Raw genomic sequence first — 14,870 nt, 5'->3', positions numbered from 1 at the left:
GGCGAGATGCCGGCCACCGAGAAGGACCTGGCGGAGGACGCGCCCTGGAAGCGGATCCAGCAGAACACCTTTACCCGCTGGTGCAACGAGCACCTGCGCTGCGTCAACAAGCGCATCGGCAACCTGCAGCACGACCTGAGCGACGGGCTGCGCCTCATCGCCCTCCTGGAGGTGCTCAGCCAGAAGCGCATGTACCGCAAGTACCACCAGCGGCCCACCTTCCGCCAGATGCAGCTGGAGAACGTCTCGGTGGCCCTCGAATTCCTGGAGCGGGAGAGCATCAAGCTGGTCTCCATCGGTGAGTGCGTCCCCAGAAGGTGGTTTTTGCTTTTTTTTCCCCCTCATTTTATTGTGTTTTTTTCCCGCGCCGGCCCTTTGCCTCGCAGAGCGTGGACGGGCTCGGGGCACCGGGTGGCCGTGGGGTGCTGCCGGCCGGGCTCCCTGGGGCTGGGGGGTCAGAAGCTGAGGGATTGCTGCTTTTTCTTTCTTTAAAGAGCAAGCTTTGGGGGCGCAGTGTAGCGTTGGTCTAAAGCTGTGTGTGCAGTGCGTGCCGTGGGGCTGTCCCCACAGCCTGGCTGTCGGGGCTGGCAATGCTCTCCTATCCTCCTGAGCTTCTCTCTTTGTCACTATTTCATAGGTGAGGCTTTGCTTTTGGGTCTTTTCCTGAAGAAACCCAGTGCCAGAGCATGTTGTCTCCCTGTGCAGCCGGTTTCCCCAGGCGCTGACCCCTCCAACAGCTCCAGCAGGAGATGCAGCTGGGACGATGCTTGCCCTAGCCTGCGTCTGGCCGGGCGTACCTGGGCTCAGGCAGGGTGCTGGAGCTTGACTCTTGTGGGGTGGATGAGCTGTGCGGAGATAGGTGCTACCGTAGGTGGTATAGGAGAGTGAGGAGACTTTTCTTGCTTGCCAGAGCCCAGTAGATGATGCCAGTGTTCAGATTAGCATGGGTGCTTACCGAAGCGCAGTTGCAGCTTTTGAACAGAATTGTATTTTCTCCTTAATCTTTCTGCTGTGGTAGGTCATGGGTAGAAAATGCACAAGGACCTCTGCTAACTCCAGGAGATAGGTGGTTTGAGCTAATGCCCACCCTGGCTGGCACTAGGTTTGACTGTCCATGCCAACTGGTGGTCTGCTCAGGAACCTAAAGCTGTTGGCATGCATGTCAAATTGCAGATGGTCCCTCAGGAATGCTTGTGGTGACCGTTTTGGGAATAGCTCAGGTGTGGCCGCAATGCAGTCTAAAGCAATAATTTGAATGCCTGAGAGGTCTCTGGGAAGGAATGTGAATGCCTTCTCTAGCTCTTTGCCAGATAAGTCTAATTACTGCCTCCTGGTGACTCCGGCCTCGATGAACTGCACAGCTGAATTTGGGTAAGTGCAGCTCTGTTCAGTTGTCTAAAACTCTTGGCCAAGGTGAAAGCTGTTTCCCTTCAGAGGCTTTAGCTACAATAGCAAGAAAATATAAACTTCTCTGGTTTGGGAGAGACCTGGCCCTCTCTGGAAACCTGTGGCTGGGTGGAGTAGGTGAGTACCCTGTTGTTCCTCTCTACTAACGTGTAAAAGCGGCTTTGGACAAATGGGGACTGTTGGGTCCCGAATGGCTGATTATCCTCCTAGGGCAAAACAGCTAATGTACTTGCAGCTGGGAATAGAGCTGGTGCTAATTATTTACTTAGAGATGCATTCCCTTTGCACACAGTGGCGTTTGAGTTGCAGCTGCTGACTCCTGGGCTGAGCTTGCTTTTGCTAACATCGGAGCTCACTTCTCTGCTTCAGCCACTGGAATAGCTCCTTACCATCCACAATGCTAACACCAGGCCCTCCCCTGCGCTCCCCTCCTATTGTATTGTTTGCCCTAGAAAAATGTTGCTGCTCCAGCTGCCTTCCTATTTGTCTGTGGGACTTCCTGAGGGCTGTGGGTTTGGGAGATCAAGGTTAGTCTGGTCAAGCCTGGCTTCCAGCAACTTCCTTTCTAGAAATGCTGCTGCAGAATTAGACTGAGCTGCAGGGTGGCTATAATAATTTAAGACATGTCTAACTGTTTTGCAGTTTACTTGCATTGTGTTGGCTATTAAAAAACAAATATAAAAAAAAAAAACCCAAACCCTGAAAAAATTTGTAGTTGAAGCTTTGGGAGAATGGAATGGCTTATGGCTGCTAGTGCCTCTGCTGTATCCCAGCCTCTGCATGAAGGGGTATACAGCTCCATCCGTGCTGTGCCACCACAGCTGGAGCCAAGTGGTAGCACAGGAGCCCTACTGTACAGTCCTGGATAAACTGAGCCACTCCTGAAAAAATATCCTGAACTTGCTTTCCAAAATGACATTCAAAGCAAGCCTTGTGGTGCTCCACTTGGTAGAAGGGGCTGAAGCCCATGCCACCTCTCCTGCAGGTGCAGTGTCGGCTGGGATTGCTGCCTGTCCCTGCTGTGTTTCTCCCTGCAGGTTTTGAAGAACTTGGGGCTTTCTTTTTGTTTCTAGTTTTTAATCTCTTTTGTGTTGCTGAACAAAAACAGGGCCATTATGGGGCCTGGAGCTATGTACCAGTAAAGGCTTTTAGGTGGAGAACTTTTATGACCAGGTTGGTCTTTAGGGCCTGGGGTGTTTAGGGCCAGCTCTGAGCCAAATCAGCTGGGAAAAGCTGACAGCTGCAGCTGCTGGATTTCTGGCATTAATAATGCCATCAGACCTCTGCTAAGTGGATGCAGTGCCTGTTCCAGTTATTATTTAACTTCCAGGAACGTTTTGGAAGCCATGTATTATGGCTCAGCTACTGCTGCTATACTACAACCACACTTTTAAACTTTTTCAGTAGCAAGCTTTTGGCATTCAGTTTTTGTCCATTTAAAATAAGTCTGCCTATACACAGAGGAATCAGTTAAACTTCTAATGTTTGACCACAACTCTTTCTGGAGGCACAGCTGGGAGTCCAACCTCTCCTGCTGCTGTTACCCCTTGCTTAGTCTCTGCTCAGTCTTTTGGTACTTTCAGGATGCTTTTCTTCTAGGCATGAAGTGCCTTCACTTCAGTGCAGATTTGACTGCATGTGTGGTCTACTGTAAAAATGGCCATAAAGCACATAGGTGCTTTGTGCCATCCAGCAAAGATGGGATTGAAAGCTCTGAAAAAGGTGCTGTGGGGGGCAGGTGACTTCACAGAGTGTTAACAAGTGTTAAGTCTAGCTTTTTTTTTGTCAGCTAGACTGAGATAAGTGCAGATTCCTGGGTGCTGAGTGGCATGTGGCGTGACAGGCGCTGGGGAGTAGGATGTCAGGAATGCAGAGCACAAGGGCTTTGCTCTTGGCTGAAGGAGCTGATCAACTCTGCAGATTACTTTGTACGGGAGCCATATTGTGCCTTGGTAAAAGCCATAGCAAGTGGCGGGGGGGTGTGTGTGAAGATAATTTGGCACTGAGCTTGCCCCTAGAAACCCTGATACCAGGCAATAGGAGTCAACTGATTTAGCTTAGAACCAGAGAAGTTCAGTGTCTGAAGCCTGGCAGGTCCTAGGTGTGTGCTCTGGTACTGTTCGGTGCCTCTTGGCAGTGTCCTTGTGCCCGATGCTCGCCTGGCAGCCCTGTGTTGCTGGCAGAGGCAGGATGGGTGCAGAGCGGCTGGCTGGCTTGTTTGGGAAAACTGCAGTCTTGGACTCCTGCAGTCAGATTGATCAAACTGAAAAACATGGTTTCTCTGTGCCGGGTTGTGCTTTCACCAGGTAAGTGAGCTGATCTGGCTTGCCTCGCACCTGCAGGATGTCAAGTGGTGATGCAAGTAAATGGATGGGCAGGGGCAGCTGGGGCTGTGCGGCAGCTCTGCTGCCGTGGCACTGGGATCTGGTGCCAGCCTCTGCTGCGGTTGTGTGGTTGGTTTTCAGGTTTGTCTTTGTGGTGGTCCTGAGTCCCACTGCAGTGCTTCGAGGGAGTTGAGCCATGCCAGGAGGGAGATGGGTGAGGAGAGGATGGGGTTATAATCATGGTCTGTTGGTACTTGCCTCATGGAGACTTTGGTGGTCTTGGGATGTCCCAACTGCAGGAGTACTTCTGGAAGGGCTGTTTCTTTCTGACTGAGCCTAACCTGTGTATCAGGTGGGGTTTTGGTTAATGACCAAGTACTTCATGCGTGCACTGTGCTCTATGGCACAGACCTCCAGCATGCTCTAAAGATGAAAGTATCTTGACCTGTGAGTCTGAGTACCTCATGGAAATCTCATTTTAGGAAAATAGTTGACAACCAACTTTCTTCCCTAGGCTGTTGATACACTGAAGGGTGACAAAGCAAATCTTAAATTTCTAGAGGAAAACTCGTCTCTTCTAAAACTTGGTAAATGTGTTGTCCTGTAATGCCTAGAGTTAGGTGCTTGAAAACTGAAAAAAGGAAAGTGTTTTCAGCCTGTATGCACTTAGGGTCTCTCTCTGTCTTACTCCAGGTGCCATTAACACATCATAAGGAGGTAGTCAAAATAGACTTGCATTTTGTCTGCCACTTACCTGTGACTTCCCTGGAGGCTGTTTTCTGGAAAATATCCAGTGTGTCTTGGAGGCAGGTTTCTGCTTCTTGGAAATGTGACACTTAATTCTTCCCCTCGAAAATTATTTTTGATAGACTGGCGGTGGGCCTCACTGCTGGAGGTGGCTTCAGTTTCTGAGGGTGGTTGGTCTCCTCAGGACTTTCCGTTTCAATAGTTGGACTGCTGGTCTGAAGAAAAAGTGGCTTTGCATGAGCTATTTGCTCCAAGTTACAGGAAACTTTAAGGTAGCTTACACAGACTGTTCTTGCATTCTTTTACATAGGAGCGGAAACTTGTAAAGTGATCAAACTTCAGTAAAATTACTTGGAACCATTCAGTAAAATTACTTGGGACCAGTTAGACTAATGTGCTAAACAGCTTTTTCATTTAAGGCACTGAATGCTATGCCAGCTATTCAAGAAGGACTGAAGTCTTAACTGCTCCATATTCTAATGGCATGTCCTGTATTGACTTACATGGGGATGTTTAAATCTAAATGGGTCAGGATAACTCTTTTCCTAGCCTACAACTGTAATCTAAGAATGTGGTTAGCCTTGTGTGTGGCCATGCTTCTGCATTGCCAGTATTGTTTGGTGTCTGCTCCAAGCGATGGGCAGTAAAACAATGATCTCTGAATCCCTCAAGCTGCAGAGGAATTCTGTGTTCTCTCTGCCCCTCAGAAACAGACTTTGATGTGCAGCTTGTTTGGGACCTGAATAAGGGCCTTCCAAGTTTAGATCACTCATACATGCTAAGCAACCACACCAGAGCAAAACAGTGCATTGCAGGTGATGCTGGCGCGAACAGACTTCTGCTGTACTGTGACACTCGCCAGGTCTCTGGCACCAGCATCGGGTGGACCTGCCTGCGGACCTGTCTTCCTTTACTGCCTGGCATGGTACGCAGCTCACAAATACGGCACCTGACCTGTAAGTCATTACAATAATGAAGATGCAAAGCTCAGCGACCCGGGGTTTGGCTCTGTTAGTGCTTGGTACTGGTGCGCCTGAAGAGCCTGTCCCAGCGGCTGTTGCTTACAAAGCATCAAGCCTGACTTTGGCTCTTGGTGAGGTAGCCAGGCTTTCTGCAGAGCAACCTCTAGGTTCCTGTGAGATTTTCTTGCTTTTTGTGTGTGTACTGTGATAGTACTGTGGGTCCTGTTCCAGAGCACCCACCCATGGGGAGGGGGAGTCATTTCCATGCAGGTGCACCAAGGTAGTGATGGGCATGCATGGTAGGTGGAAGTAGGTGAGGATGTGTTGCTGCAATCTGCTTGGACTTGGCAAGAAAAAACAGAATCAGATGTTCCAAGCATGTCTGTGCTGGAGGAAGGAAATGCTGTGTAGCTGTTAACTGTTGGGGGAAGAATCCAAAACAAAATATATGTAGAAAAGGCTAAGGGAAGGCACTGCCCGTCCTTGTAAGGAGATCTGAGCAGTCTTTGCTACAGCCTTCACTGCATGGCACTGCTCAGAAGGCTTAGTTTGTTGCAGGCTGAATTCATGCTAATGGTGGGGGGGAACAGATATGTGCCTTCATGTTGTGTTTGGAGAAGTAAGAGTAGCAGTTTTCGTGAAAATACTGTGTCTGTGAAACCCGTGCTGGCTGCTCCTCTATCTTTCCTTGATTGCTCTAGTGGGGTGTGTGTGTGGTAGAGGTGGATACTCACCCACCCTTCCTGCAACTGCTGCCTGGGTGGGGTGAGCAGAGCTACCCTTGCTCTTCCTGGGAACTTGACCTCTGGTTCAGAGTTGAATCAACCGAGATCTGAGGTTACCTCTTCAATGGGCTAAGCGAGCTCTGCCTGTTGATTTGGATTAATGCATTGAAGCTCGAGTGAGGTTTCTTCCCTAGGTCTTGCTTCTGGGGATGTGGTGCAGATTTCTTTTCCCCACAAGGCAAATGTTTCTGTAGCTCACACTCCGGCCTGTTCATGTTCCTCCTGAGGAAGGACCAGTGCGCTGTAATCTGATAGGGAAGACGCTTTCTTCCAGGTCATCATTAGGAGATAAATCTTAGTTCCTGTACTCTAAAGCCTTGCAGTGAGTGTATGTTGTATCATAATGAGATGGTTCTCTGGGCTCTGATGTGATCTCTAACCTGTCTGTGAGCCTCCCTCAGCTTTCTGTCCCTCCTGCAACTAACCTTGAGTTTTGGAGGTGTCTATATAATATCTGGTACATCATAGCGAGGATTGGGTCTGCTGTGGTGTGCTTTGGGTTCGGCTAATGGATTACAATTCCTTGTGTAAACACTATTCTGCTGTAAGCAGTTGAAGTCTAACATCTGTAGTGAGATGTATGCAATGTCTAGTTCCTACTGTGCTAGTACATGGCAACTGTAATACTCACAACCACTGCAAGAATAAACTGGATTTTTTTTATGGTAGCGAAAACAAGCTAGGCCACTTCAAACAACAGCCAAATGAAGCTTTGCCCAAGTTCCTGGGGAGGCAAGGGTTGCCTTGCATGTCCTCCCTTGTGCTGAGTAACACAGCAGACACTGCCCTGGAGCTGCCTGGGGGTGGGCAGAGGATGGAGCAGCTGAATCCTGTTTCCCCTGGTGTGATGGGTTGGGGTTGTTTGGACCTCCTGCTGATACTGCCCTTGGAAGAAAGCAGCCATGGCTCTCTAATAAACTGTCTGAGAAGAGTGGCCACACACACAGCTGCACTGTCTGGTTGCTAATGGGATGTTTCCTCTGAGTCAGATAGGTGATGGTCCTCTGCTGTTCCTTACAACTCACAGAAGTAGACAGCTAATCTAATGGGAAGGAACCAATAAATACTGAAGGCAATCTCTAAAGCATAAATTCAGCTGATAATTCAGTTGTTTTTTCTGGGTCACTGAAATATAGCAAGTTTTACTGATCAGGCTGGTAAGTTGGTGGTGGCAGAACTTTGAACATCCAGGCTGGGATCCTTCTTGCAAAGGGACAAGCTGTTTTCATCTAACAGCAGCAGCAGCAGGTTGCATGAACTCTCCTGCCAATGTTACTCAGTAATAGCACAAAAATGGCTGTGGGCTGCAATGACATCATGGGCTGTGGCTCCTTCTTTCTTGCTTCAGGGCATGCTGTAAATCATGACACGTTTATTTGTCAGAGCATTGAATTACTCCAGCATGAGCTGGCCAGGCTGCAAGGCAGCACAGCTCCCGAAAGCTGGGTCCTCTGAGGGTGAGGTGGGCACAGACAGACTGACTGCTGTGCTGACGCCCAGCCTGCCTGCTGTGAGGGAAAAATTGGGCAAGGGCTGTCACGGCAGCATGTCCCAGTGTCACCCAGGTGCATGGTAGCAGGCGGTGCATTGCTGCAGGCGGTGCTTGCATGGCATCGGTGCTGGGCCGAGCAACCAGCCAGAGGCTGTGAGCAACCCTCTGCTCTCACCACACTGTTGGGGAGGCTCTTGCCGTCTTCTGCAAGCCTGGGTGGGGTGCAAGCATTTGCAAGACTGGCCACAGGTCCTTTGCACTGCCGCTCTGCTGCGGAGCAGTAACTGAAAGCAGTGGAGCCACCCTTCCTGCTAGCCCACGGCTGGTGCATTTCCACCGGCTTTTTGTGCTGAAATCTGGGGGGGCACTGCAAACTGCCTGCGAGATGAGCTCTGGGCTGAGCTATTGAATGCTGCTTTGAACGCCAACTCCTGTGCTTTGCATAGGTGCTGTGAGCATGTCTGGACCCAGGGGCTGCTCCAGCCTGACCTGGGGGTGGGATGCTGGCAGTCAGCTCTCCTCCACTGCTCGCAGCCCATGGTGATTTCAGGCTACCCTGGGCACTTGTGGCTGCCTACTGGTTTTGATTAGTCTGTGGCTGCTCTAGTGGGAAGATAATGTATGTGTCTGTACTTCTGAGCCTACATTAAAGGGCACTGTCATGGTTGGTGGGCCTAAAATGAGCTGTAGGTGGCAACTGGTGAGCTGTGTTATGTAAGCAAGCTTTGAAAGTCTCCTCCGGAGCCCTGCAGCTGAAGGCACAGTGCAGGGAGCTGCTCTGAGCAAACACCCATGATATGTGCGTCTGAAGGTTATTCAAACACAGAAGAGGAAATACTGTTCCCCTCAGCTAGATACTAACATGCTCTATCTATGCTTCCTTTAATTGGTATAATTAACTGTTTTACATTCCCTTTTCTCACAACAGCCTTGCAGCAGTTTTAGTGAACTTCCTGTAGGCAAATACTGGCAAGTGAGGTCTCAGAGCTAGTTTAGGTCTCAAGGCTAAAACACTGATGGGTACATCTTGGAGGTGACCTTTACCTTTGTGCAGATCCTCCCTTTATTATAAGGTGAGTGGTAGCAGCAGGACCCTCTGGGCTCGGACCACAGGAGTGAAGAGCCGGAGCTTGGGGGGTATGTGCAGGGTCCTGCATTTGTCTCTGATGCATCTCCCTGGCTGGGAACTGGCAGTGTAACAAATATACCTTGTATCTGTCATGGTGTGAGACACAAATCTTGGATTAATCTGACTGCTTTTGATCCTCGCTACGGAACAGGGAACACTGGCTTGCTAAACAAAGTTGACGTCTAACTGTCATCTTGATGGTGCAAGGTACCGAGTGTTACTTCACCTTCATAGCTAGACAGTGAATTTCTGTAGGGTTTCCTTCTCTCTGCAAGACTTGGAGTAATTCTGCTTGTCGGTCTCCTGAATAATCCAAAGCCAAGGTGCCTTTGAGCCTGCTCCAACACCAGGGTGCTCCTGCAGAGCTGCTGTTTGCCGGTGTCACTGCTACTTGTCACTTGCTCAGATGTGGCTTGTTATCAAATTCCCCTGTGGGGGAAGAGTTGGTGTCTGAGCAGACTTAACATACCAGCTGTGGGAAGACTTAAGATGCTAGTCGTGTTGTTTCAGCTTTGTTCTGGCTGTTGATTAACAGTGTTGCTGCATGCGAATATCTGATAGCTTGTGTAACTGCTTGAACAAGATCAATGATCTAATTAAAATTCAAATAGCAACAGCTTTAGTTGTCTCTGAGGATTACTTCTTTTGGTAACTTTCAGGCTTGTGGTAAAAATGCAGCTATGAAGAAATAGAAAAACTAGGCTGGAGACTGCTAGGAAAATTTGTGGTGACTCTTGAAAGGGCAGTGACTTCCAGTGCCACAGCCCGAGCTCAGTAGTGCTGGACACTGTCTGTCGGATGTCAGGACAAAGACATGGAGGCTTTTAAACTGGGACCATGGGACCCTCTACAGTGGTGCCATCTTAATGCTTTGTGGTGATGTAGCTCCATGGTATCTAGTGCTGGCTGAAGTGAGTTTGACACTCTTAACAGAGGATGCAGCATGTGTGCTGGACAGTCGAACAACTACATCAAATATGGGTGGCCAAAGGGAGGAGGGTAACTCTTAGCACAACCTGGTACAGCTGCTATCAGAGAAGACCCTGGCTGGCAGAGGTTGGCTGCATGTTGATAAACCAGCTCCTGTACTAATAGTACTTCCCCGACCTAACCTGAGTAGTGAGCAAGAGCGAGGATTGCCAGCTCAATCAAGTCGCCAAAGGCCAAGTGAGATGTCTACTTGAGGGACCATAAAATCAGGCTACCAAGGAGTGCCTGCAGATCCCCGTGGCCCTGAGCTGCAGTGTGTCCTGGGGCTCCCCAGAGCTGTGTAGAAGCAGGTGCGGCTCACAGGTAGCCAGTTATGTTTTTGCATCCAAAAAAGTTAGAAAAGCCTGAGATAGTCCTCCAGTGGTTCAGGTTCTCTCCCAAAATGTAAGAGTGAAGAAGCACTAATTGCATTCAGCTTACTGCCACTGTAAAGTGGGGCTGGCTCAGCCCTGCCCTTGGTGCTGTCACACGGGATGATTAGTGGCTGCTAAGCGAGCATTACTGAGCACGCTAATGACTTGCAGACATCTGCAGTTACAGAGATAGGAGCATGTGGGACTCTTGGACAAGGGTATTGCAAAGACCTTGTCCCAGAGAATTAACTACATCGCCGCTGGGATCCTCACTTGAGTATATCCCAATATACTGCTTTCTGGGAGGAAATGGTTTGGAGCTACTCTGCGACAGTCAGCTCACGGAGGTGGTTTGCTCTGCCATGAAAGCACCAGGAGCAGCAGGCTCCAGTGAGGAGCTGCTAGTTCAGGCCCTGGAAATAGCGGCAATGTCTGGGGTTTCCCGGGTGGAAAGCTCTGCTGAACAACTCTGACTCAACCAGGGAAGCCCCTTGAAGTTAGTGGCATAAAACCCTACTTCAACAAATTACTTCAAATTTTGCTGTGGTTTTGTAGCCTAGCTCTGAGTTTGTGTTTAAAACTAAAGAAATACCTCTTCTGATATAGATAAATAACTGAAGAAAACTATGTACCTTTAACAGGTTTTTAATTGGAAGGAGGAAAAATGAACAGCTTCATATGAAGTGCTGCAACTATTGGTTGAAAACACTGCCTGAGGCAGAGGAAACTTAAATATTTTAATTAACCAGCTTTATTACTTAAACATAGGCTTTAATAAGCTGCAGAATATTTCATACTGTACCTGTAAGAAAAGTAGCTCAGGCTTCTGAAGCAGTACCTGGACAGCAAGAGTATTCAAGCTCAAATGCAGAAGCTGAAAGGAGCCGCCCCGTCTCCATCTAGGAGTAGGACAACAACTGTGGGGCTTTTGTTCTGTCTGGATGGAGGTAGTAGCATGTTACTAAACATTTTTTCATGGTGAAATGGAAGCATTGATAACAAACGAGGTGACCTAATGCTGTACCTAACCTGGTAGGTAACTGGAAGGGGTATGGGAGATCAGGCAGAGCAGTGTAGCTTGCAATGTTGCTGCAACTATTCCAGCTCTAGCAAAATTGCCCCTAGAGCCACTGCTTTATTTTTTTTGTGTTGTGTTAAAAATGTGAAATACAATAGGCTTGCAAATGTGAACAATGTGAGACTGCAGATTAAAAATGAAATCTTGCAGCTGGTGAGGATTTGGGTAATTGCCTGCACCCTGCCTAGTCAGCATGTGTGTGGTGGAGTGCTGTCCCTGAAGACTAGGGAGAGAGCTGTGAGCTTGTGAAGTTTGGAAAGACTTGTGTGAAACCTTTAGTTGGAAGATTTGAAGTCCAGCCTCCGGAGAGGAAAGGTGGTATCCCTCTGAGTGCTGGCTAGGTCAGAAACTCTGTTAGCGGCCAGAGCCTGTTATGGCTGAGCAGCTCCCGACCAAGTTGGATTAGGCTGGTGGTGTCAAATGAGCAGAGCTGCTCCTGCCTCTTGGTAGGAGCAGGCTGCAGGGGGAAGAGCAGGAGGATGGCTCCTGAGCAGAGCCCGTGCATGGCACAGGACCCACCATGTGGGAGAGCAATTCCAAGGGCTGGGGCTGGCCAGCCGGTGGCAGCTGAGGTCCCGTGGTCTGCTCGGAGCAATGCAAAACTCACACATCTGAAGCAGAGCTTCGCTGTGTGGTGAGGGAGTTCTGGTGGGAGGAGTGGGTATGTGGTCTGGACGAATGCGCGTCACACAGCTGTGGCTAATATGTGCTCAAGCTGTACCATTAATCCCATATGGTCCTCTTTAAGGTGCTCAGAGACCACCCGTGCAGACTGTGCCTCTGCAGATTCACCACTGTGCTCCTGCTTGTGAAGGCTCCTCTCAAAAGAGGTCTGTCTGATAGTGGCTGCCACCGTTGGATGAATTACCTGGGCCTCAAGCCAAGCGTCTATTCCTTATGTTAGCGGCTTGTAGCTGAAACCATATAAACACAGCGCTATCCTGTGTGGGATGTTAAACACACAGGGCTTGAATCTCAGCCGTGCAGGGGTGAGCCTTGTGCTATGTGCAGATGGAAGTGTGTTTACTGCTGGGTTGCACAAGTATACAAAAATATGTTCAATGAACTTCACCGCTTTCTCCAGAAAGAGGGGAAAGCTTGTTCCTTCAAGAAGCAGCTGCACAGCGCTGAATATTTTTTATTTAAGGATTGATGTTCCAGGAAGAAAGTAGCCCTCTTCCTTCTTGGACAGGGATGGTCATGGTTTCCAGTGGAGGGGAGGGGAGGTGTCTGTATGTGAAAGCTCATGAAGAATTAACATCTAGCTGGCTTACACACAAAAGCATTAAGACATCTTCATAGTGGTCATGGAAAGCAGCATGCTGCCAGAAAGTGCCTGCCAGGACTGCAGGGATGCACAGTGGATGCACGTGTTTGCAGTGACTGTGCAGCTGCCCTGAGCATCCCCACTTGGTGCGTGGCTGCAGAAAGCAGCCTGGCTTGTGCAGATGTGTCATCCCCCTCCTGATGGGCACTCACATGGCAATGCTGCGGCAGTGGCCGGAGCTGGAGGCAGGACAATGGCAGACTTCAGGTGTTTCGTGCCATCACGGCAGTGCTAAATGGTAGCTAATGGCCTGGTGAGACACTTTCTGGTGGCAGTGTGTGGGTGTAGGGCTGCTTTTGGTGCTGTGTGTTTAAGAGTGTACTTATGTCTGTCAAAATGAACTGTTGAAATGGCTCAGATGTTAGAGGGAGATTTCAAAAAAGGCTGTTCCTATATGCAGTGGGGGTACAATTGCATATTAGAGATTAATTACCTTTCCTATTGCCTCTCAGGGAAATGGTAGGACAGAGATAGCTGACGTGCTGATAAATTCTGGAATAACTTTGTCACTGGGCTACAGGGCATCTGTAACAGAGTATCTGTGCTTAAATGCTTCAAAACAAACCTGCATGGAGCAGTGCTCGTAGGTGCTCAGAATCAGAGACTATCAAAACTGAGACAAACCACAAATCTTTTGCATGGCTAAAGTAACTGGCAGGGTATTTTCTGATGTGTCATCAGCCCTGGACCACAAAGTATGCTCCAATCCTGAGCTCTTTGGTGCTGCAGCGTGGAATGGAGATGGGTTGAGCTGTGCAGGGCTGCATGAATGAGGATTTCTGTCGAACAGCCCTGTGCACAGTGAATCACGGTCAGTACAGCGATTCTGGTTTCAGATGGAAAAATTGAATCTTGGTGTATGTTGTGGCCAAGGATTTCCCCAAACAGTAATCACTTCTGATAATTTCTAATGTGTTGGTTTTGGCTTCAGAAACTCCATCCATTGCAGCTTTCGTGCCTGGCGTCTGCTGCACAGAAGATGTTGGACAGCCCTATCTGAATGGGCTCATTTATCTCGCAGGATTTTACATGCTGTTTCTTATAACTATCTTGACCTACCCCCAGTGTGAGTAAACATGCTCTTCAGTAATGCAGAGGTCACTCTGGCGCCTGGAAACCTCTGGATTACTTGTTGCTCTTTGGCCTTGCCGAGGCATATTTATTATTTTTGCAGATGCATCTCTTGCACCTTTTCCATCTCCAGTGCACGCTGGTGCCTGAGGGCGGACCTTCCTGTTGGTCCCCTGCACTGAAGCTTGGTAACCTTCCTTCAGTAATGTAAGATACAACACAGTGCTAATGACTTGTCACCTAATGCCTCTGCCAGCCCCTGGGAGGTCTTTGCAAGAACTAGCCAGGTTTTTAACCTTGATTCAACCTGAAGTGACCTGGTGAGATTTAGGATTACCTTAATCCTGCAGAGATGGTTGCAGCACTCTCATGCTGCAGAGACAATTCTTAGTTTTGTTGTGCTACACTTGCAGAATTCTGACTACAGCCGTTTTTATCAGTTCAGCCTTGCTGATCAAGGCTTGGCTTTCTAGTTGTGTAAGCACATGATGTGTTGTGAGGAGGTGCTTTTTTGTTTGCATGCGTGCATGAAATAACAACCTCGAGTTTGTCAGACTCCTAGACAAGTATTTTGTGCTAAGCTTAGAAAATTTTGCATTGGACTAAAATTTTAATGTCTGTCTTAAAGTGAAACTTGCTTCCTGTGAATTGGGTAGTGGTGTTGCTGACTCGGGCGTAGCTGCCTGCTCTGTCTGATGGGAAGTCGAAACCTTGCTGTGCTGTGGCAATAAACGTACCCGACCCCTGGGGAGCAGAGACCTGGCGTAGGATCATTCCCCTTTCATTCCCATCCCATGCCCAGAGGAGGGAGGTGTAGTTTGTGTTGTGTCACTTGGTTTCAAAAGCCGAGCCAAGCATTTCTCAGCAGAGCGTGGCAAAGGCAGGAAGACTCCTTTCTTCACCCCTCCCTCCATCACTTAACAAAAATCCACTTTCCTGCATGCTCACTCCCCACTGCAGGGACTTTCCTTCATCAGTCATTCCCGAATGATTAATCAGCACTCGGGTGGCTTGCGTTGCCCTGTCCCCACGGCTTCCTGGTGCTTCCCACCCCTGGCGTTTGGCTCCAGGGCTGTGGGGGTGAGCGGCGGTGTGGGTGCCATCCTGCAGCCCTTCCCACGGCCCTGATCCTACGCTGCCCGATCCCACGCTGCCCGGCCCTTTCCGGGGGCTTTCCCAGGCAGCCTGTTGCCCGCGGGGTCGAC

The 14,870-nt window shown here is 49.2% G+C and overlaps 1 protein-coding gene across 1 annotated transcript in view; it reads left to right on the top strand.

Annotated features, from left to right (window-relative positions):
* Window positions 1-14,870, top strand: part of FLNB (filamin B, beta) — an 86,483-nt gene that overhangs the window by 13,708 nt on the left and 57,905 nt on the right. The window contains exon 2 of the mRNA XM_009322298.1: window positions 7-298. Within this exon, the coding sequence (XP_009320573.1) occupies window positions 7-298 (292 nt within the window). The remainder of the gene's footprint in view (window positions 1-6; window positions 299-14,870) is intronic.

Source organism: Pygoscelis adeliae, unplaced genomic scaffold (genome assembly GCF_000699105.1).
Source record: "Pygoscelis adeliae isolate BGI_AS28 unplaced genomic scaffold, ASM69910v1 Scaffold404, whole genome shotgun sequence".
NCBI classification, from domain to species: Eukaryota; Metazoa; Chordata; class Aves; order Sphenisciformes; family Spheniscidae; genus Pygoscelis; species Pygoscelis adeliae.
The sequence above is the reverse complement of the archived record's forward strand: the minus strand, read 5'-3'. Positions and strand labels throughout refer to the sequence as shown.